At 33.4% G+C, this 24,008-nt stretch overlaps 6 protein-coding genes across 6 annotated transcripts; 3 read left to right on the forward strand and 3 right to left on the reverse strand.

The window, feature by feature from the left end:
• Positions 1-1,122: 1,122 nt before the first annotated feature.
• MONOS_14314 (putative Pin2-interacting protein X1) lies at positions 1,123-2,751 on the reverse strand. Its single transcript, XM_067867106.1, has 5 exons — positions 2,628-2,751; positions 2,483-2,545; positions 2,383-2,424; positions 2,004-2,328; positions 1,123-1,840 (listed from the first exon to the last, which is right to left on the reverse strand). Exons 1-5 carry the CDS (start codon positions 2,725-2,727, stop codon positions 1,249-1,251), a joined length of 1,122 nt encoding a protein of 373 aa, XP_067728332.1. The 5' UTR covers positions 2,728-2,751; the 3' UTR covers positions 1,123-1,248.
• Positions 2,752-2,834: 83 nt separating this feature from the next.
• Positions 2,835-6,808, reverse strand: MONOS_14315 (uncharacterized protein; the record flags this gene model as incomplete). The annotated part of the gene is made up of 2 exons (XM_067867107.1): positions 2,835-6,022; positions 6,100-6,808. The coding sequence occupies 2 exons, from the start codon at positions 6,806-6,808 to the stop codon at positions 2,835-2,837; spliced, it is 3,897 nt and encodes a 1,298-aa protein (XP_067728333.1).
• Positions 6,809-7,777: 969 nt separating this feature from the next.
• On the forward strand, positions 7,778-9,389 carry MONOS_14316 (uncharacterized protein; the record flags this gene model as incomplete). The annotated part of the gene is made up of 3 exons (XM_067867108.1): positions 7,778-8,194; positions 8,324-8,696; positions 8,751-9,389. The coding sequence occupies 3 exons, from the start codon at positions 7,778-7,780 to the stop codon at positions 9,191-9,193; spliced, it is 1,233 nt and encodes a 410-aa protein (XP_067728334.1). The 3' UTR covers positions 9,194-9,389.
• Positions 9,390-9,581: 192 nt separating this feature from the next.
• On the forward strand, positions 9,582-13,188 carry MONOS_14317 (putative laminin, alpha 3/5; the record flags this gene model as incomplete). The annotated part of the gene is made up of 8 exons (XM_067867109.1): positions 9,582-9,744; positions 9,806-9,855; positions 9,906-10,338; positions 10,449-10,585; positions 10,664-10,815; positions 10,918-11,323; positions 11,382-11,588; positions 11,662-13,188. 8 exons carry the CDS (start codon positions 9,582-9,584, stop codon positions 13,186-13,188), a joined length of 3,075 nt encoding a protein of 1,024 aa, XP_067728335.1.
• A 208-nt stretch (positions 13,189-13,396) lies between these two features.
• On the reverse strand, positions 13,397-15,746 carry MONOS_14318 (putative Zn-dependent hydrolase). Its single transcript, XM_067867110.1, has 3 exons — positions 15,361-15,746; positions 13,981-15,282; positions 13,397-13,888 (listed from the first exon to the last, which is right to left on the reverse strand). The coding sequence occupies exons 1-3, from the start codon at positions 15,731-15,733 to the stop codon at positions 13,608-13,610; spliced, it is 1,956 nt and encodes a 651-aa protein (XP_067728336.1). The 5' UTR covers positions 15,734-15,746; the 3' UTR covers positions 13,397-13,607.
• A 1,659-nt stretch (positions 15,747-17,405) lies between these two features.
• On the forward strand, positions 17,406-18,925 carry MONOS_14319 (uncharacterized protein; the record flags this gene model as incomplete). The annotated part of the gene is made up of 3 exons (XM_067867111.1): positions 17,406-17,512; positions 17,661-17,815; positions 17,943-18,925. 3 exons carry the CDS (start codon positions 17,406-17,408, stop codon positions 18,923-18,925), a joined length of 1,245 nt encoding a protein of 414 aa, XP_067728337.1.
• Positions 18,926-24,008: the final 5,083 nt, after the last annotated feature.

Here is a 24,008-nt window from a genome sequence, read left to right on the forward strand (position 1 = left end):
GTGAAAATAATCTTCAAAAATAAATTGAACATTGAGTCATTTTGAATAAGAAGTTCACTTAAAAAATACATGAATGTGTGTGTGATTATTTTAAAAATTATCTTTTTTTCAGAAAAAATTTTTTGTGTGAAAATATGTCTGGAGTCTTATTTAATGAACATTAAACAAATAACATTTGAATGCAAATATCCTTTCAAATGATAAACATCAATTCAAAAAATCAACACACTGAAAAAAGTTGAAATTTTCAAATATAATTTAACGTGTGATTTTGTCTGCTTCAAAAGTCACAAATTATTGAAAATATTGTCACTTTCCTAATAGGCGGACACTTCCCTGATGGCCGGATAGTAGCCTTTTCTCAGCAGCTAATGAACGTAGAATTTTGATTTTATCCCACATCAATCGTAAGGTGAATATGAGTATATGAAGCATTCTGAGAATACTTCATTCTTGTTCATTCATTTTTTAAAAATAATTTTTGTTTTTCAGAGAAATTCGGAAAAACTAATTACTCCGTGTTTCTCCGAAAAACAAAAATTATTTTAAAAAAATGAATGAACAAGAATGAAGTATTCTCAGAATGCTTCATATACTCATATTCACCTTACGATTGATGTGGGATAAAATCAAAATTCTACGTTCATTAGCTGCTGAGAAAAGGCTACTATCCGGCCATCAGGGAAGTGTCCGCCTATTAGGAAAGTGACTATTCCATTATAAAAATTCTTCAAGTTATTCTTATGCGATGCACACAACCACTTTTTGAAGAGTTTATTTTTATTTTGTCGGAATAATAGAAAATATTGCTTTATCTTTCATCATAGATAAGTCACATTTTTGTAATGAAGAATCATTTTTAATGGATTTTCTATAGAAAAAGATTATTTCATAAAAATATCGAAATTTTTATTTTGTTAATCATTTTGGTATTTCTTTATCAAATACAAATAAACAATTTGTGCACTCTGTATTTGTGAGAAATCGGAAAAACTTTGAGTTTCATTTTTTCATGGTTGCAATCGAAACGTAAAGACAAAGTCATTTTAATATTTTTTCATAATTAAACTTTTTGCAATAAATACTCATTTTCATTTATTGATTAAAAAAATATGAACAATATTTTTCGTTATCAAGTTTATTTTTAAAATTAAAAATAAAAATTGATGAATAAATATTTTTAAAAAAATAACTACTATATTGAATGTAAACTTTTTCAAATTTTCATTTTTCTTCAACTATTTCAATTCATTTGCTTTCTTTCTTTTTTTCCTTTTTTTCCTTTTTTTCCTTTTTTTCCTTTTTATCTTTTTTATCTTTTTTCTCCTTTTTTTCCTTTTTCAATTCTTTGTCTGATTTTTCATCCTCTTCTCTCTTCTCTTTTTTCTCTGATTTTTTCTTTTTGTGTTTCTCTTTTTTCTCTTTTTTGATTTCTTCTTCGGTCTTTTTAATATCTTCTTCACTTTGATCTTCAGTTCTTTTTCGCTTTTTGGACGATTCTCCGTTTTTCGTACTTGACTGCTGTTTAATCACAATAAACGGTGTTTCTGTCTTTGATTCGACAGGGCGAGTATCTGAACATTGAAATTCTTCCGACGAACAAGAAGATGTGTCAGGTAAAGGAGAAGGAGACAGCGATGGAACAGGTGAATATAAAGGTGAAAATTCTGGAGGAAACGAAGGTGTTGGTGAAGGTGAAGGAGAAGGAGAAGGTGAAGTCGAAGGCAGAGGTGAACCTTCAGTTTGAGGAAATGTCTGACCTGATTTATATCCAAAAATTGTTGCAAGTTCTTCAGAAGAATACCTACTAACATCTCTGCTTTTCATGCGCTTATGATGACTTTTATAATTCAAAAAAATTATTCAATAAAAAAGTTGACATTATAAAAATTATCTGAACAAAAAAATTCGCAAAAATAATAAAAATAGAATTCATAAATAATAACAATCAAATTGAGTTCCCAAAAAGTGATTTTCATTCGTTTCATTCACATTTTGCATACGCTGGTCGCACCATCACTAAAGAAGAATTTGTGTGCAAGGTTTCCACTGCGTGAGCTGTAGTTTCAGATTTCTCAGAATCAGAATCCTGCACGTGTGATGATAAATGAGAAGAATCAACCGTTGATGATATGGATGGAGGTGAAATGGAATTAACTGGAGATGAAAAAGAAGGTGAAGCTGAAATCGGAGGAGAGCGCGATGGTGATAAAGTTTCTGTTGGGATGGGTGATGGAACTGGTGAGGCGGATGGTGAAGGAGAAGAAATGGATCCTGTCGATCCATGCTTTAATTTCAACTTATTCAGTATAGATGCATAACTATTGGCTGTTGTTCAAAATTAAAATAGTGAATAAAAAGAATATTATCCATGACACATACACACTCCGAGCCATGCTTCAGAAACGTTTCCCGTACCAATGCCTTTTTTATTTTGATTTATTTACCATATTATCAGAAAATTTTTATTACCAATAAATACCTTTTAAATCTGTCTTAATTGGAACATAAATTTGTTCTTTCGTGCCTGGGTTTTTCCCGATGCCTTTGTTCATTTTGTAATTGATTGCAAAAAATTCAAAGAAAAGTAAAAAAAACATAAAACATTAATTATCCTATTTTCATGCCTTCACCGGGCTTCCACCCCATCTTTGAAAGCATACGAAATCCATATCCTTTTGACTTAGTCCACGCAATGTTTTGAGTTGCTAAAAGTGGATTGGACATGCGACAAAAAGATATTTATTAAGATCTAACCCTTATTCCTTTATAAATATGGATCAATATTATTCATTAACAATTAACGCGTGCATAATATAATCTCCAATTCAACATCAAGATTTAAGTTCAATTAATTTATCACGAATTTTATGTGAATCAGATGTAGTTAAAGATGATTTAACAATCGACTGAATATGATTATTTCCATTTTTACCATCATTTTCAGGCTTCTTTTCCTTTTCAGGAACAGTTGCAATAGGAACAGAGTCTTCACGATGAACTTGCTGAGATTTGACAGAATCAACATCATCCTTTTTCTGGAGCTGGGCTGAAGGATGTCCAGTTTTCGGTAGTATGTGCAGCACCTCGTCAAAAGCAGCTATTTGAGCAGCAGCGACAGAGATGAGGCGTGAATACAGCTCAGGATGAGTCGATGTGCGCACGTCAAACGGAACATGAGGCACATTCACGTTGTGTCTGTTGGGTGTTGCCTGATATCCAGTCATTGCATTTGATGAGGATGGATTCCCAGAGTCAGAATATTTACCTGTACTGCGATTATCCTGCACATTGCTGGCACTTTCTCCCTCTGGCTTCTTTTTCCGTTCATCTTTCTCTTTCTCTCTTTCTTTCTCTTTCTCTTTCTCTTTCTCTTTCTCTTTCCCTTTGCCTTTCTCAGTTTTCCTCTCCTTCCTCCTCTTATCCCCTTCCTCTTCCTTCACCCCTTCCTTTTCCTCTGTGCTTCTCATCAGATAGTTCCACAATGTTTGGCTCTTGTTGCTGAACCGCTTGTCTGCATCCTTGAAAATCTCGCTGTTCTTCAGCGACTTCTCTGCCTCTACCCACTCCCTCTCAAAGTACTCCTTCTTCCGCGCCCGCTGCTTCTCCCTCTCTTTTTCTCTGATCTTCCTCTGCTGGTCAAGAATCCTCTGCCTCCTCCTCTGCTCTCTCTTCGCCTCCAGCGACAGCAGCGTCTCCATCCTCTCTTTCTCTCGCGCGTGTCTGTCAGCCACAGACGCCCACAGCTGCGCCTGCGCCCGGCGGAGCTGCTGCTGCTCTGTGCTGATGCGGTGCCAGTAGTTGCACAGAAGGGTGGGGAATGAAAAAGAAGGGGTGCGGAAGAGAGAGGAGTTGTCTGGATGGAAAGAGGATGAGGCAGATAAGAAGAGGTTGAGTCGATTTTCAGGCGATGTTTGTTCTGATTGACTGGATGATGTGTGGTGAAGCAGAGGCTCTGCCGGCTTTTCAGTGTCAGGAGCAGGCGTTGGAGAGCCTTCTAGCCAATCGAGTGGATCAGGTGAAGGAGGAGGAGAAGATGATGAAGTGTTTGTATTTGGTGTGTTCAATGATTGAGTGATGGGATTGGAAGATGAGATGGAAGATGAAGAATCTTTTGGAAGTGTGGTTGTGGAAGAGGGAGAGGAAGAAGAAGAGGAAGAAGAGGAAGAAGAGGAAGAAGAGGAAGAAGAGGAAGAAGAGGAAGAAGAGGAAGAAGAGGAAGAAGAGGAAGAAGAGGAAGAGGAAGAAGAAGAAGAAGAGGAAGAGTAAGAATCAGATGTGTTTTGAGAAGAAGATGGGAAATGTAGTGATAGAATGTTGATGATTGGTTCGACCAGCTCATCTGTCTGGCAGCGAAATGAATAAAGTCTGCGAGAAATAGATTTGAGCAAGCTTTCTTCGAGAAGTGCCATTGGAGAAGAAGAAGAAGAAGAAGAAGAAGAAGATGATGATGATGAATCAGAGGATGATGAAGTGCTGAGTGAATTTTCAGCAGTTAGAGAAGAATTTGAAGTGTTTTTATTAATTTCTTCTGATATGCGTGTGCTTGAAGAAGAATCCATAGAAGAAGTTGACAATGAGTCAGATGAAGAAGAAGCAGAAGAAACAGAATCAGATGATGCAGATGAGAAAGTCGAAGCATCATTCATTGGCGCTGACTGCTGAAGTGCTGGGGCATTTTCGTTTTCTGCTGTTTCCTTCTGAGTTTGTGCAGGTGCTGTTGGCAAAGAAGAAGAAGAAGAAGAAGAAGAAGCATCAACTGCATCAACAGAAGAGCTGGAAGTTGAAGTAGAAATGGTATCTTCCGAAGAATTTTGCTCTTTTCCATTCATATTTGCTTGATCGAGTTTTTCTTCTGCCTCTTTCGTCTTGTCATTTGCTTCGCTCATTTCTTTCTCCACAACTGCATCTGATGAAATTGCAGAGGCAGTTGTGGATGATGCTGAATCAATTGCTGGTTTTGCATCAGATGCAGTAGTTGTATCAGCAGCAGCAGCAGAAGAAGAAGAAGCAGAAGAAGAAGATTCATCAGCAGCTGGAGCAGGCAGAGGAGCAGGCAGAGCAGCCTGCTTCAATGGAAGCGGCTGTCTGGGTGGTGTGATTGACATGTCAGACGAAGAAACAGAGTTGTTTGAGACAGACGAAGGTGACGCACCAACAGGCGAGCCTTGTGAAGCGGTTGAAGGCGAATTCATATTTGATCCTTCAGCATAAGAGGGGGAGGCTGAAGGAGAAGGAGATTGTGCTAAGGAAAGAGACATCCAGCTGGGCGCATAGGACTCGCTGGCGGTGAGTGAGTGCAGGGCATTCGATGTGGAAGACGAGAGAAACGAGGTCTGATCCAAAAGCCGCAGCGCTTTCACAGAAAGATAACTTGGTTCAGCTTCAGTGGTTGTTGTTGTGGTTGAAGAGAGAAGATCAGCAAAGGATGAATTAATAGAAGGATCATAAGAAGAAGAAGAAGAAGAAGAAGAAGAAGAAGAAGAAGTTGATGAATCAAACTTGTTTGACGTAAGTATGTTCAAAAAACGTGTAATATCCTCATCAAAAACAACACCATTTCTTTCACTAAAATCTGAATGTGAATTGCCCATTTTCGGCTTTTTTGGCATTGAATTGAATAAATCTGTCACATCCGCCGTGTTCAAATCAACATCTTCTTCCTCTTGTTTCACATTCTCTGTTAAACTTTCTTTGAGTCCGACAATTTGACCCAAGTCAATTTTGCGAAAACAATCTGGTTGTTCATTTCTCTCCAAATTACTGTTGATATCTTTACCTTCTCTTCTGCTTTCTTTGCCATCACATAATTTGCCCTCTGTTTTAGGCTCGTCTGTTGCCAAAAGCAAAGAAAAAAACGAATTCATCGATTGTCTTTGAGAATGCACATTTGTAAATGTTGGCGAGCTATCACGTCTTCGATCATGGTTGTCCGATGCTTCTCTCTCTAATTTATTTTTTGCATCCATTGAGACAAATCGACGACTGGGTAAAACTCTATCAAGCTTTGGAAACATACGCTCTTCAACAACGAAAATGATAATATTCATCAAAATAACATTTATCAAATATAAGGAAAGAAAAATTTAAAGGACACACTTCCTTGAAGAGAATCTGTTGTAAATGGATTTTTTGGTTTTGAAGGTAAAAGACGCGAAGGTGACAAGGGCATAGAAGAACTTCCAACATCCTTTTGCAACATTTGAGGTAGCAAATGCGAAGAAACTTTATTGCGCTTGTCTTGTTTTAAATTTTCAGTATCCATGTTTGAAGAGCCTGAAGAGTTTTCTGCTTCCTTTTTCATGGGTTCTTTTGGAGTAGATTCAGTTTTAACACGTGAAACATCTTCGTTATTCAACTCAATATTTTCTGATTGATTTTCTTCGGAATCTGATTCTTCATTCTGGTCGCTTCGATTTACCGTATCAGATTCGTTCATTTGCTCATCGTTTGAATCATCGTCTTCTTCGAGTTGTAGTTTTCCAACACGCCTTTTCTGAACTTTTTCTTTATCACTTTTCCCCTGTTTTTGCGCCTTTTTCGCTTGCTTTAATTTTTGAACTTCTTCTTCGTTAATTTTTTTGCAATATTCAATATTTTCTTCAGAATTTTTCAAAAATTGAGATGGTTCTTTCCATTCATCTGAATTTTTTTTGAATCCTTTGTAATGAATCTTAAATTCAGTTCTATCCCCCAAAGTTCGTAGCGCTAAAATTTTTCCTTCATAGTAGCACGAGCCTGATAAAACCCACACAATTTCATTCTTTTGAAAATTGTTTTCTTTTTCAGACATGTTGATCATAACCATTTTATTAATATTAATGAGCAACAAGCGGAATATTATTTTTTGTATTTGTTGTTTGTGTGGATCTTGCGTTTAGAAAAATAAAAAGTCACATTTTGTTGAGGAAACATGAGAAAAAAAGATAATTAGCAATGAAATTCATATGATATTTTAAGTTTTAAAGGTAGGTTTAGATGAAAAATTGAAGAATGCTTTATTTTGTTTATGATGAAAATTTTACCGTATCCAGACAAGTTTAAAAACTTGAATGAGCTTGGATTTGTCATAGTTACTCTGATGCATTTTTGAAAATTCATTTTTGATGAGTTTTTATTGACTTATTTAACTTTTGAATCATTAATTTTTTGAATTGTATTTTTGAATAATTTTTTTGTATTCTCGAAGGTTTTTTAGTTTGAACATGTTAAAAGAGCGTTTATCTCTTTTTAAACTTCTTGTTCAAAGGTGTGCATAATGTGAGTTGAGTTATTGGAAAATTTGAAAGAAGTATATGATGAAGATTTTTTTTTGACTAGAGTTTCTGAAAAAAAGCATGATTATACAACATGCATGGACTGATACTTCTTTCGTTGTTTTTTTTAACTTTTTTTAATATATTTCGATTTTTTTTGAGTTAATTAATAAATTATTTCGATTTTATTTCTTCTATTTATAGGTTTTCATTTCATTTTTGGTTTCAATGAAAAACATGCAAAAAATAATTCGAATGTTCTTTATGTTTTTTTCAAAAATATTAAAACAAATAAATTAACAATTAAATAAATTATTTATGATCATTGTTACCAAAAATATAAAATAAATATTTTTAAGAATTAATGTTTTGAAGTTTTGACAAAGGAAGCTGTATTTGATTGTTGACCGTTCAATTTTTCACTTGTGTTTTCAGTTATTGTTTCATTTGATCATGCGGAGCTTAAATTTACTGTAGATGAACTTTACAGTTTTTTTTTAACATTTCTTGCTGGATTAAAAATGATATTGGTGAAATTTGGAGTGCTCCTTCAGCTTATTTTATTATCTTCTGTGAGGAGCAATGTTATACCTACCCATCATGAAACCGATGCAATTTGTGATTTATCGCAGCCTGATCCTGAAAAATTGATCCTTTCTGCTTCTTTGCCAGAAGAGAAAAAATGGAAAATTGATGCTGCATACATTAATTTCAATGCCCATCATCTTCCAGAAATAATTTCATCAAAAACACATGAAATCGTTGGAATCGACTTTTTGGGCGGGAAGATTCCATCCGATGATAGACATCTTGCACCTTCCGCTCCGGTTGACTTAGCTCTGTATTTTGAAAAAGCATCTGCTCCAAGTTTTGTTCCAAGCAAATCTCTTGAACTCTTGTTTGATCATTTTCCCGCTCATGAAGGAAGAAAACCAATCGTATGTAAATAAAATTAAATAATGTTTTCTTGAAATTTTTTTTTTCAAATCATTTCTTCTTCTTCTTCTTTCTTTAATCCTTTTTTTGCACACGTTTCAATAAATGTTTATTTTATTTTATTATTTTAGAATGCATATGTGGCAGCTTCCAATGATAAAGAAGAACAACTTTTTGAGGTGACATTTGATAATGATGATCTTTTGAGAATTCATCCAACAGATAAAAAGAAACCATTAACAACAACAACTGAGCATAGCACTTTTAGTGAAGAGAACACGATTGTTGAATCTCACTTTGAAGATGACGCAGATGCAGCGAATAAAGAAGTTGAAGCGATTGATGAGGAGATTGATAGATTTAAAGAAGTGGCAGATAACATTCAAATCCCCCGATGTTTGATTTCAACAGACGGGGAAAGATTTTATGCTGGAGAGTGGAAAGAAGATCATTGCATATTTAAAGTTGATTCTGATGATGCATATATTGTGCATGTAGTTGAAGGTTTGTTCGAAAAATATCACTAAAGCACTCAAATATTATTATTTCTTTTCATAGATGATGAAGAAGCAGATAATTGGGCTCAAATCGAGGAAGATGGAGACATTTATTATGTAATGTTGGACGAGGATGAGGATGAAGAAGAAGATGATGACGATGATGAGCTTGAGGCAGAAATAAAAATGAAAAATCTTTTTGGAAACAGAAGTGAGCGAAAGAAGAAAAGATATGCAAAGAAGTTGAAGAGAAAAATGAGAAAAGTTGAAAGAAAGCAGAAAAAGTTACTTCGAAAGCAGAAAAAACTGGATAAAAAAGAAGCAAAAATTGACAAAAAAGCTGCAAAGAAAGGAGTTGAACAAGAATTGTATAAAAAACCCCAAAGAACAGTTCTTAGACAATTCACAGCAACACCACAGCCACACCAAGAAAAATCCAAATATTCCTCTCGTTCTGCACCACCACCTCCTCCTCCATCATTAACTACCCCAAATCGAGAATAGAAAACATGAAAAACGAAACCAATAAAGAGAAACAGAAAAAGATTTTTTGGTTCAACTTTAAAAAAAGATGGTGAACAAATATTAATGCTGAAAGCTTTGTTGAATATCATTCTTGGGGGTTAGTTTTTCTTTTTACAAATTGTTGTTTGCTATTTTTTATTTGCATGATATAAAAATATGACTATTTTAACACATATTTTTTATTTTTTTGTTTTTGAAATTTAATATTGGGTGCACCGGAAAATGAACGATTCACATTTTGCTCATTTTTGAATAAAAACAGGCAATATATTGCATGTGTGTGGTTCCATCTTTTTGATATTTTGCATCTGTTTTGTTCTTTTATTTGTTGGTGTTAATCATGTTGATTAAAGATATTAACCTGTAAATGTCTTTATTGTCCCATTTGTCTCTTTCATCATCTTCGCGCTCACAGAATGTGTCTTTTAGCACACATAAGCATACAGCAAATGATTTTCGCGGAACAAATTCAGGTACTTATCATTCTGAGAGGGAAATAACTCCATATGATCAATTGAAAAAAACTGCAGGTTTGCCAAATGGATATCTCATGAAACTTTCTCTGAAATAATTTTATGCATAAAATTAAAGAAAAAATTCTTCAACAGCAATTGAGTAGTAAGACTATCAGTGAAGCAACTGTATGATGAATACATATTCGTTTTATTTTCAAATTTTATCTTTGCTAAAGCACGAAAAACTCAAAAGATCAGAAGAAAGAATAGAACACTTGGAAGGGAAAATCAAATTATTCCAATCTGATAGAGCAAAATTACAAGCCATCAACAAAGCTTGCCATCAAAAGATTATAGCTTTGGAAGATAATTTAGATGCGACAAGATCTGTTTGCAATAACCTCAATGACTTTTGCGCTCAAACGGAGAGGAAAATACAAGAATTACAATTAAGGAGAAATGAAATGGAAAAATTCATAACTTTTTTGAGAACTGAGTTAACTAACTTAAATAAAACGCTTTCTTCGAGTAAAGAATATGAAGCAATGCTCACTGAAGATTTGAACGCGCAAATAAAGAATGTTGCGGAGCTGACAAATGAGTTAAACAAAACAAAAGAAGAAAAATTGAAAGTTAATAGCGAACTCGTTAATACAAAATTACAATTAGGTTTCATTTAATTTCTTGACTTTTTTTATAATTATTTTGTCTTTATTTATTGGAAATTATTTGATGAAAACATATCTTTTATGCACTTTTCCTCTAATAAATTTCCTTAGAGCAAACAACTGAAGAGTATCATAAAACGCTTTCAGTATTATCCGAGACTCGTCAAAAACTTGTGATTACTGAACAACAAAATTTGCATTTAATTGACCAATGTTCTTCACAACAAAAGGAAATAAAAGAAGCCCAAGTTTGCTAATATTTTAATAAACCGGATTTTTTTTAATATGAAATATTTATATATATAAATTTTGCAATGATAAAACAGGACTTAAACGATAGGCTATCTGTTTCATTAAAATTTGAAACAGAAAAGAATGAACAAGCTGTGTTGAAATTATCAACATTGGAAGATGATTTAAAAAATTTGAAGGAGATTGAGAAAGCAAAAGAAATTGAGCTAGTAAACGAGAAACAAAGGTTTGACAACTTAATTTAAGTAATAGTTTTCATTTTTTTGAATTCATATTTTCTGCTTTTTTATATTTTTTCAATGAAATACTCCACAACACATAAACGAAGATGTGAATCTCTTCAATCATCTTTGACTACATTGATGGAACAAAAAATTGAATTGGAGGATAATTTGTCAAAAGAAAAAACAGAATCATCAGCGCTTCGCCAATGTAATGAGGAATTAATAAGAAATGTGGCTCAAAAGAACGAAGAACTTGCTCAATTATCACAAAAAGTGAAGCTCACTGAAGATTTGGTCAATGAAGAAAGAAAAGAGAAATCTGAAATGATTGAAGAGATCAAAACAATCAAAGACGAAGCAAACAAAATGGAGAAAATGGCACAAGAAATTCAGATAAAATGGAATAAAACTGAGACAGAAAAGAATAAAGAAAAAGAACAACTGCAACAAAAAAATAATGCGCTTGATAAAGAAATTACGCAATTGGAAGAAAAGCTGCAAGTAATAGAAGTTTGTAAAATATAAAAATTTTTGATGTAATATTGTTAATATTTAATATTTCTCATAGAATGAAAGAACAGAACTTGAAAAATTGAATCATGGCTTAAAAGAGGAATCAAAAGAAAATTCGGAACAATTAGAACTACTCAGAAAAGAGTCGGAAAAAAGAAAAGAACTTGAAGATAAAATTGGAGAACTTGAAGCTCAATTAAGCAAAGAAACGCTTGAGAGAGAACGAATAAAACAACAATTCGATCAAGAGTTGCAAAAGAAGGTTTCATAAATATTTATAAACAAAAAGGTCTTTGCTAAAAGAAATGCATTTATTTTTATTTCGATATTTTTAGAACGCGCTTGTTTCTGCATTGGAAAAAGGCTTTAAAGAATCATCATTGTCATCGCAAAATGCACTTGAAGAATTGAAATCCGAGAAAGAAAAGTTGAATGAAGAATGGGAAAGAAAGTATGAAGAAATGGAAAATGAAGCTGAAAAAATTAAACAAGAACTCAATGAAGAAAAGCGAAAAGTTGATGAGCTTACGAAAGAAGCGATGAAAAAAAGAGAGAAAGACAAAGCTGCTGCAAAAGAGAGAGCCAAAGAAGAAGAAACAAACAAAGAGAGAGAGAAGGTCATAAATGATAGTGAGAAATGGAAAGCCGAAGCTACAAAATTAAAGAAAGAAATTGAAAAACTGAAGGAAAAAGAAAAAGTTAAAGAGGAACAAAGAGAAAAAGAGCGAGAAATTGAAAGAGAAAAAGACTTTGAATTGAGGCTTTTGCAAAAGAAGGTGAAAGATAATGGCTTTGAAGCCACTCCAAATAGGAAAAGGAAATCTGAAAATGTTGAAAAAGATACTCCATCAGACAAAGGAAAGAAAAAAAGAAAGACATCTTTAGAGGAACCAGAGAAAGATCGAGAAAAAGGCACGAAAAGAAAGTTGAATATGCTTTCAACTGAAGAGTTTTATGATGAATCACAAATTCAAAGTGAAAATGAAAGTGAAAGTGAATATGCTCGACATTTTACTCCAAGAAAGCGAATTGGAAAAAGTCAGCAAAAGGCAACTCACATGCATTCTATACCCTCTGACTCGGTAAGTTCAGATATTCGTTCACCTTCTTCTATCACTTCGTCAAGCAAAAATCAAACAGTTGATGGCTCACGCAAGAAAAAGCTGAAGGTGAATGATGACATAAATTCGGAGGATATTAATCAGGAAAATGCAAGCAACGACTTTTCGCTACCTGCTCCTGTTAGCCAAAAAGGCAAGATAACTTCAACAAAAAAATCAACATCTTCAATTTTGCCTCTTGTTCCTCAGGCTGATACGATTATTCCACATATTCAAAGACCGTCATTTGCTTCTACACTCTCAACTACCTCTTCGTTGAAAACTCCCGTAACAAAATCTCAATCCTCGTCTCATTCTTTGCAGGACTCTTCAAATGTCACATCTGGATCAACTTCGACATCAGCGTTTTTAAGTGAAATGAATAACGCTCTGTCGAAAAGGGGAAGAATAATGAGAAAAGATGGTGGAATGTCAGCAATTTTGGCTAATTCGCCTTTAAAACCATCAAATATACAACTAGCTTCATTATCACCTTTGCAGACATCTTCTTTGGCTATCACTTTGTCTTCTTCGATGCTTCCATCTGCATCTGTTCATTCTAAATCTGTCTCTTCTTCATCATCCACTCCAAATCTTAAATCTCCTTATTCAACTCTTTCAACAAGTTCCGTTATAAAAAGTCGAAAGAAGGCAATTGGAGATATTCCCTTTTCACTCGTGCCATCAAAATCATCTCTTTTCTCAACAAGACGGACTGATTTTGAAGATTTGATGACTTCAGACGTGTTTGCTTTTGAATAAGAATGAAATTCTTGCTAAAGTTGTAAAGGTAGTATTTTTTTTGTACGCATTTTTATCTAACTCAAATTGTTATTTCTTTCTTTTCACTTTTTTCTCATACTCAATTTGCCTTTCTTAATTCTATTTGTCTTTTAAAAAAGTTTGTTCACTCAATTTTTTTTACCATCGTTTTTTCCATTTCTTTCACAAATACACTACGCTAATTGGATTTATGTTGTTGAAAGGTTGTATTTATTGTTAGATTCATTGAATATTATGAATGGATCAAATAAATTTTGTGTAAAATTCAAGAATCACAATTGAACGAACTTGTTGAATCATAAAAATACTTCAAAAGAAGCAATAAAATAAAATGGCAATCGAATAAAGGCGATAGAGAAATAACATTATCACAAAAACAATGACTACAATTCACCCACTTAGCACTCTGCTTCGGGGAGAATAAACGTGCTGTCCTTTCTCATTTCAGTAAAGCTGGATGGGTACTTCAACGACCATCCATCTGCTAGCTCAATGACGCCTTTCTGCGAATCCGATGAAGCAGGCGTTGAAGATGAAGAGGATGATTGAGGTTGCTCTGATGGTGGAACAAGACTTGGGAATATCATTCCTCTTCCATGTATAGCATCAGCTGACCTCATGACAATTTCTTCTTTCAGAGGATCTTCAAAGCAAAATTCACTAAACAGTTTTTCTGTGGCTGTTTATTAACAATTATTTATTTGAATATATGTGTTTAGAATTATGAAAAAAAAAAAGCACTTCAAACATGATCAATCTTCAATTTCAAACCTTTTTTATCCAGATTTGATTTGATGTCTTGAACGCGACCCAAAAAGCTCAAAACTGCGGGCTTCAATTTCTCTATCACGAGTTGGAACTTCTTCACTTTTTTCGCTGTTTTGGACGAACCTGACAAATTATCTTCCTTCTTTTCACCGTTCTCTTCTTCTTCTTCTTCTTCGATGATTAAAATCGAGCCATTTCTCTGGAAGTAGTGGAACATAACGGTTCTTGCCTTTTGGTGTGCTTGAACAAGAGCATACTTCAGGGAGACGATCATCGAGGCCAGCATCTGATAATGTGCAGCCATTGCCTCCTTCTGGCTAATAATGCCCTTTTCAAGACAGTAAAACACGCCGTACATTCCAAACAGCTCTGCTCTCAGCTCTTCCAGCGCATTGTACTCTGATCCAATCTCTATCTCCGGGTTCACACTGCGCTTGGCCGGGTCCGTTGCTTGGCCCGTCGTGTGGCCGATTTCGTGGATCATCGAGTGGATGGTGCTTCCGATGGTAAGATGCTCCTCCAGGTCATGGAATATCTGCTTGGGGAAAAAGAGACGAGATATAAGATTCTTAGAGACCTTCTCCATGGTTGCGCCGGTGTTGACGTAAAACATGTTGACTGCCCCTAAATTCTTTTTCAGCCATTCATCGTTGGGCAAGCATTGAGCAACTGTCGTATACGGTGCCGTTGCATAATCTCCGGTCCACCTCACAACATCGACTGCACGCAAATGGAGATCTAAATCTCCTTTAATTTCCTTTCTGAAGCCATCAGATGGGGCTTCCCTTTCCATAATCGAAGCTTCTGTTCTCAGCCTTGAAACAAGTGAATCCAAAGTTGTGTTTTTCACCATTACAGAAGCAGATGGTGAACCCTTAATACTCTTCCAATCGTCCATATATACTTCAAGTGCAGTAGAAAGTACTAAATCGATCTTATAGTCACTTTTAATCCATAGAGAATCAGCTACAAGTCGTGCTTCTTTGCTCCCAGTTTCCAATTCCAAAATCTTTGCATCCAAATACAAGCAAAAACTAACATTATCGCATTCTTTTCTGGCCATTCTTAATTTCTGTGCAATTGCTTGGCACTGAGTCCGATATTTTTGTTCAAAAGGAATTATTTCAATTTTCCCTTCATTGCGTCGAATAAATGTGTTTGGCTGCTTTGCCGTCTCAGGAAGAGATTCAAATTCAGAATCGCTTAGATCTTTTGGATAATAGCATCCTTTATCGGAAATAGTTACTAAATCAAAAAAGTAGGGTTTTAAAACATCTTGATCGAAAGTTGAAATTCCAACTTGACCTGATGATTTTTAAAAAAATATTATTCAATTATTATAAAAAATTTTTTCTTTATAAAAAATATGTTAGAAAAGGATACTCATTATGTTCGTGCAACGGTCTGTTGGTATGTTCAGTAGATGATTTTTCTTTGGTATTGAAGAAATAGGAGAGTTTTGCAACAAAAATATTGTTTTGTAGCTACGTAATGAAGAAAGCTCTTCCGGAGTAATATCGGGGCATTTCATCATTTTATCAACTGATTTTAATATCATTGATGCATTTTCGTCTGACATATCAAGAAAAATTGAATTCATCAAATCAGCAGCATCGCATAAATATTTCAGTACAAGTAATTCTTTTCCATTAAATGATGATAAATCAACTTCGCAGTTAGCAAATGCAGCATTAAATTCTTTCTCTCCTTTTTGTTGATATTGTACTCTTTCTTCGTCACACCCAAGATTGTTCATATCCAGATCAATAATCACCCATAAATAATATTTTAATAAAAATGATTTTATTTTTCTTTTGGATATTGTTTTTATTTCATGTTGATATGGTAAATAGAATTAAGCCTGTCTGACCTGACAAGTTTTTTTTTGGGTCAGTGACAAATTGACGGACGAGTCATTTTGACTTGTCATTTCCCATATTATATTCAAATATATTTCCCTTTCAATGAAAAAACAAAATGGAATGTTAAATGAAATCCATTCAATAATTTACTGAATTGAAAAAATTTTTTGTCAAATTTTGATCATATTTGTTACAAAGTGTCAGTTGCGGATATATAATAGATTTTAAAACATAAATCAACTCATTTTTTCGTCTCAATGGCTGTTAATCGTTCGTTACTTATTAAAGAACTTCCCATTGGACTCCAAAAATCATTAGAGGACATTTCAATCGTGTGCGATAATAGCAATCATGGAATTCTTGACATAATTATTATTTTTTTTTTTAAATCGAGAAAAATGCATTCGAAAAAAAAATGGACGAGTTGGATAAAGCGAATTGTTGTTTTGTTCAATTGGAATTAGCTTCAACCGATGAGGATGTTCAATGTTTCAATGATTCGTATATATATATAATAATAACGACTTTTCTTTTCTTTTATCCATTAAATAAACTCATTGCCACAGGCTTCAAGCATCCAAATAGACCTGAAGAAATCATGTCTCAAATTCATTAAAAAATTCAAAATGATCTCTTATGGATTTGCTGCTATCGAGTTAAATCAGATTTCAAAACAAAAGCTGATGGGCACAGAATGTTTTAGTGTCCCAACGAAAAGAAGGGATATGCATGCGGATGTTCAGGCAGAGAAACTTCAGCTGCAGTCAAACAACACAAATGTGCATTGTTGTCAACAACGTTGGACTTTTGGATCAATAAAAAACAAAAAGAAGTTCGACAAACCATTATTTCTATTAAAGAGCACAACCAGTCTTTTAAAGACAACAAACAATTGACAGATCAATTTTTAGATTTAGTTTCCAGATGCAATATATCGTTCTTGTCAGCGGGGTCATCTGAGTTTAACTCATTTGTGAAGAGTTTGATTCAAAAGGCACAAACAAATCCGACTGCTGAATATACAGAAATATTTCCGTATTTATCAAAGTGGAAAATAAAAAGACTAATAAGCGAAAAGAAGGCAACAGCAATTCGAGAAAGATCCAGATTAATAAAGGACAAATACATAGCTTTGAAGATCGATGGAGGGAAAATCGTAAATAAATAGTGCATTATTATTTCATATCTTATTCATGCAGAAAAATCAACTCCTGGATTTTGGAGCCTTTAACCAGCATGTCATTCTTCTGATGATTATAAAAATCTTGCTGAAATGTGCATCTCGGAGATTGCAAAATGCGGTGGTGAAGTCAGAAGCATTTGTAGTGACGGCTTGGCAGCTCAAAAAAAAGCATTTCAAGATTCATCACACAATTCTGATAGAGAAATCGATTTATTGAACTTTAATGTCAAACCTTTTCATGTTTATTGTTTTAATCATTTAATCAACTTAACAATCACACATTCTTTTCAAGAAGTCCCATTTCTTAAATCAATCAAGGATATTATTATTGAGTTCTCAAAATTATCAAGGAGCTCATCAAAACAACGGATGTTACCTACAAAATGCCCAACATTCATACTTCCGAGATGGTTGTGCCTGACAGATATTTGCTTGTTCATAAGGAAAAACAGAGAAATTATATTGGAATCGAAGCTGATGGACAGCCAGAGTATTATTAATGCAATTAAAGCGGAAATTTTGTTATTCCCTTTAAAAAAGTTGCATTTGTTTTTTGAAGATGACAACAGCAAGCTTGGAAATGTTTTTCCAAAAATTCTGGAGGCAATGTCTTTTTTCAATAACCTTTTCGAATTAAGCCCTTTTCGTTCCGATCATTGGCATATTGCAATTGTGAACGTTTGGATATATCTGTTCAACTACACTTTGGAAGGCGAAAGATGGGATCTAATTGCACTCGCTTATGCATTAACACCAGAAGGAAAAAATAAACTTATCAGTGATGATTTTTGTCGTATGTTTTTTAATTCAGAAGAAACGAGAAAAGATAGTTTGTTCAAACATTTGAATATTCTCATAATTGATTGTTTCTTTCTTCCCCATTTTTGAACTCAATAAACAACATTTCAACTGTTTTCTAGATCGAGCATCATCATCATCTGTTCCCTCATCATCACAGAATAAGGAAACATCTATTGGAAGGTGCTTTTCAAAAGAAAAAGAATCAACAGCTTTTCCCTTGTCTGTGAGAAGATTTAAAAAGGCATTATCAACGATTTTGAGAGACGAATCATCAACCGAGTATGTCCACCCGAGTTCGAACAAGCAACAAATTGAGGAAGAGCAAGATTCAGTAACATCATCATCGAAGCACATCCAGAAAGAAATTGAAAATCTCTTGTTAATTGTTTCACAATTTGAGAAGAAAGAAATTTCTTATTCACATATGCGAGAAGAAGCTATTATTTCAGAAAAAGAAAATACAGCAGATTATCTTGGACTAACTGAGGCAGAGGAGCAATCAGAAAATGACGAATATGATGAAATATTAAATGATGAAGCTTCAACCCTTGTTGAAACAAGATCTTCTCTTATATCTTCTCAAGAAACGCTCAGTGACGAATCGGATTATCATGCCATAAGCGACTTCTACAAAGATGTTTCCCATGAAGACGAAGATGATGTGATTTTTGCAGGCACAAATAAAAAACTTCAAGTTATTCACGAAATTACAAAGCGGAAGGAAAATGAAGCTGTCGATTCAATTAGGACGTCAATTGCATCAAATTGGTATTTCAGAATATTTAAATCATTTAATTCTTTTATCAAAAATTCATTGGGGCAGTTAACTGAGGAAACTAGAGAAAAATTCGCATCGTTATTTAAAACTCACACACTTACTGCAACATCAGTTGGTGTCCTTGAGAGTTTACCAGTATACTACAGTCATATTGCATCGCTTGGTGAAGCGGAAACAGTTTATGTCAACATTTGTTTTTGCATTGCAACATCTCCTTGTAGCGAATCCGCCTGTGAACGACTTTTTTCAAGATTAAAGCGAATCTTCGGTGATCATAGACATTCGCTTTCCTTTGATTCGCTAAATTCGTTGCTTCTCTTGTGAATAACATTTACAAATCATTCGTTTTGAAATCAAATAACCATCGTTTGTTATTTTTCACTTCTTTCAAATGATTGAGTTATTTCACATTTCATTTAATGAAAATCAAAAATTGAATTCCTAAAAAACAACTATTATTTTTGCAAAACAAGAACATCTTATTTGACATGAGAATAATTCAGTAGTATGTGATTATGAGAAAAAAAAACGATGAGATAAAAAAAAATCAGTCTTATCAAATGATCTTGATTCATGTTTATTATAAACTGATTATGAAACATCATTTAACAACGAATGGTATTCTAAAGCTGGAAAATTAAACTATTGTGCAAAGAAAGACATTGAAAAAAGAATAGATGGGAAATGCAACAACATGAGAAGCAATAGAGATTGTGGCAAAGGCGCTTTGGGTTGCAATGTTGAGGATAATGGATGTGATTCTGTTTTTTGAAGCAATTGCACTGAAGGTGTTGGTGGAGCGAGAAGAGGCAGAGGAAGGAGAAAGGGGAATGATGAAAAAGGTGTCTTTCCGAAAGAAATAAGGTAGTTTATAGAAAGAATCAAACTGAATCTGACGCAACTGAAAAAAGCAAAGATCCACTGGTTGTTGAGGTGCATGACTTGCTGGGCTGAGGTTTGTAAAAGAGGAAGCAGATGTGGCAAAAGCATAGAGCTTGCAGCAAACCGCAGAAATTGAATTGTGATGTGCTTTGTTGGTTGATGGAATTCTACAAAAGATTTCAAGTGCATAAGACAGTTAGAGAGAAGCGGCAGACAAGTATTTAAGAATAGCTGTTGATGAAATCATAGAAGGATTAAGAAAATGTGAGAAAATTTTTGAAGATGGAGATGAATGTTTAATGATCAGAGAGGATCAAGTGAGAGAGGACAGAAATTATGAGAGGGCTTTGGAAATGAAAAAAAGGAAAGAGATATGGGAAGTGCCTGGAGATGGTCATGAAGAAGAAAAAGAGAAGATGAGAGGAACATATAAGGAGGACCCGTCTGTTTTGTGAAAGAGCGGTGCTGAAGCTGACAAAGTGCAAACTTTCACTTTGAGTGAAGATACAGAAATAAGGATGGCTTTGAGGATTTATAAGAAGAAAAAGAAATAACTTCTTTTTTTTTGTTTATCTTCCTTCAAAACATTCAAATGAGGGAGAGAAACAGGAGAGTCTGGAAAGTTCAAGAAAGAATCAGAAGGAGAAGGACGATTAGAGAATGAGATGTTGAAGCATTAGAGAAGAGAAGAGAAGAGAAGAGAAGGAAGAAGAAGAAGAAGAAGAAGAAGAGACATGATCAGAGAGCAACTGGCCGGTAATAGCGAGAAAGAAGGGGGAAAATCTCTGTATTGTTCATTCTTTGTGAAGAAGATGAAAGAGACAGATCTTAGTTCGTTCAACTTATTTTGAGTGGTTGCATAGATGAGGGCATGCAAAGGAAAAGGATTGAAGAGGAAGGAGAAGTCAAGTGTGAATGGAGGGCTTGATAGGAGAGTAAAAAAATGGAAAGGAGAGCCCAATTGAGAAGAAGAAGAAGAAGTATTAAAAGCAGAAGAGAATGCTATTGAATCTGTGAATGAGGCAATTGCTCTGGAAAAATGTTTGTGTTTTCTTTTCAAGCTTCAGATCAACAAGTTCTGCGTAAATGTCATTTTTATATTTGTACGATTCTTCCAAACACAGAGGCCTAAGATGAATGAATAATCGTTTGTTTCCTTTGATGATGTCAAATAATTCATTTTTTAGCAACCGCTGTTGCTTGAGGCACTTCTTCAACTCTGATTGTATTTAATTAGGTCACTGTTGATTAATTATTTCATTGTCAAAAAACGCCTTCTATTTTCTTTGAATGGTCCAAAGCAGCCTTTCCTCTTCATTGATGATTATCTATTGCAGAACTTCGTTTGCAACATCATCATTCACGAAATTTTTGTATCTTTTGATGACTTGTCTTTTCTCCTTCCATTTTTCATTCGTTGGTAATACTGCCTTCGGACATGTTATCGATTCATAGAGATTCACGAGGCAGCTCGGCATTTCTCTTCGTTCAAATGTGCACGTTTAATGCAAATGGAGCGATGTATTGTTGGAGATGATGGCAGTTGAGAAGAGGCCGATGAAGTTACAGTTGATATGGGCGAAGACAAAGAATAAGTCAAGGCATTCGGTGATGAAAGCATAAACCATTCACTGAAAGCTGAATTTGTAAGTTTCTTTCCGTCGGTTATCAGAATGTGCAACATGTTATCTTCCGCACAGTCTTCATATTGGATCGAAGACTATCAAAATCTTTTAATAGCAATCATTGCATGTGCGGATAAAAATCTCGATTATCACGGTCTTAATAAAGGTTATTCCCTTTTTTATTACGAAGTGATGCAAAGAGTATATATCCATTAGTGCCTTATTCCCACACTGCTGAATAAATTCTGTTTCTGATCGATACAACTTTTTTGACTCTTTATTTTAACATATTCTTTCGGAAATACTTCCTTTTGCTCTGGATAATGAAAGTTCAATATAGGTTAAATAGGCCGAGACTTCAGCAAGAATAAAATATGCAAAAAATATTGAAGAAGCACTCTCTATTCATTAGTGTTTTTTTTTCATTTTAATCGTTGTTGTCCACGTCTTTTTGACATAACCCTATTTCAGCAACGGATGTTTCAGCATTTCTGTTATCTTCTTTGTTTGCTGATTGTTGTTGAACGTTCACAATTGCTGTTGATCGTTTTCTTGATAGCTCCCAAAACCTTCGTATCTTCTCATCTTGTTTTTACACAATCACTGCTGTTTCTCTTTGTAAATTCTTGTGTTCAAAGAATCTGAATGAATTGCATGATCTCTTTCACCTCTAATTGCAACATCGAGAGTTTCTCCCAGAGCTTCTTCAAAAGCGTCAATCAAATAATTTTGAACAACAATTTCATGAATGATGTAACTTTATAAATTCATGATTTTTTGACATCCAATGTTACGTCCAATCAAACGAAATAAATGAAAAAATTATGTGGTACATATATTAATCAAAAACTTTCTCAAACTCCTTTTCTCAATAAATACATCTTAAATTTTTGACATTTGATTTTTCTTTTCAAAGACTAATTTGTGTATAAGAAAATGTATTAAATAAAAATGAAATAATTACATTAATGAAAGAAATCATATACAAAACAAACAAATGATTCACAAAAATTTCACTGCTTGTTTGTATAAGTTTGTGGAATGATAAAGAAACCCAGTTTTGAAAATCAAAATGTTGTTCGCTGCATGTTGAAACTTCATTGAAAATATGTTAAACAAAAAGAGTAGATCACAACAATAAATAAAACTTATTCAGCAAACATTAACAACTTGAAAATAAAAGAAATGCGCAAGAAGCTTATCACTAATCTGAGAGTTCAATCCTGCCACTTAAATGAAAGAAAATGCTATTTCTCCTCTATATCTTTAAAACTGCAAAATTTTTTTATAAATAAGATTGTGACAATCCCAAAAAAAAAATGCGTTCGAAGGACACAGACATTTTTGCATGATTTTGAGCAACAATAGATAAGAAGAAACAGCTTGAATTTTCAGTGAATATATTAAAATGGGCCTATTTGGATAGAATAATTTTTTGTTATCAAACTTTGACGAGTTATTAATAACTCTCAGAAACTTTATGATCAATTTTTTTTTTTTTTTTTTTTTTTTTTTTAGTGACGGACGAGTCAAAAAATGATTTGTCAGGTCAGACAGGTTTAAATAGAATCATGTTTTTGGTCTTTTATTATCCAACACTTAAAGAAAAAAAGAAAATAAATCAAAACCGAAAATTTTTATTTTAAAAACGTTAAATTTTTCACATGTTTAAATATTGTTGAATTTTTGTTAAGAAAAATATTTTCTTAAAAAAAAAGATACTTCTGAGGTTATTCTTTTTGAAAAGTCGCAAATGTTTAATTTTCAAATAAATTAAAGATAACATATTTTGTTAAATATTTTGTTAACAAATATGAAACCTCACAAATATGGAATCTATTTTTGGATAATGCTATTTCATACATTTTTTAGAAGATTCTTGAGTGAAAACAGAAATTTGAGCAAAATATGAAATATTTGATATATTTGAAAATTAAACATTTGCGACTTTTTTAAAAGAATTACCCATTTCAACAAATAGCATTTTTTTCCCACTATTTTTTCTTTAATTTTTCTTTTTCTTCATCCTTTTCAAAGCTCGAAATAATATTTTAATTTATATAAAAAGTTTTTTGAACAAAAGAAAGGTTTTTTTTTTGCAACATTCATTTTTTCAATAAGAAATAAAAACAGGAATGCACATTCGAAAGATTAAAAGATTAACAAACAACCAATAAAAAAAGGAATATGTCACAGAGTTTTGCACAATATTTTGTGACCATATCTGATTGAGGCTGTATGCGATGTCTCTTTTCACAGAAAAAACGAAATCATTGATTCAAAAATGATATATTTACAAAGCAATTTTTAATCATAATTAGTGAAGATTCTCACAAAAACTCGTTTTTCAACAAAAAACATTTTTGGTGAGTCACACTCCATTATGTTGACTCTTTTCAACGATTTATTGATTAATCTTTAATAAATAATTTCGACAAAAATGTTGATGTTCCAGAGAAAAAGTCTCAGATTGAATTTTTGAATGTGATGAAACGGGTAATTCTTCTTGATTTCATAAACTTTTCCGAAAATATTTTGGTGATTATTTTTGAAATCATAACTTTTTTCGGGGTGTTCATAATTATGAATTTTCATTGTCGTGAGTTAAAAAATTATCATTCTAATGAAAAATGTTTATTTATCGTTTCAAAAGCCACAATTTTTCTCAAAAAAAGTTTAGGCATAACGAAATAGTTCTCTCACTTTTTAGTGTTCATTAATGGATATTCATTTCAAATATCCAAACCCAAAATTTTGACAGAAAATATTGTTTCAAAAATAATTACACATTACTATCAAAATTTTTATCAGAAAAACATGGATATCAATCCAGTGATGAAAATGATCATATGTTACGATTGACTTTATTCTTTAATAACAAAAGATTCATAAAAAAATAT

This window comes from Monocercomonoides exilis (assembly GCF_001643675.1).
Source record: "Monocercomonoides exilis strain PA203 chromosome Unknown scaffold19-1596985, whole genome shotgun sequence".
NCBI classification, from domain to species: Eukaryota; Preaxostyla; order Oxymonadida; family Polymastigidae; genus Monocercomonoides; species Monocercomonoides exilis.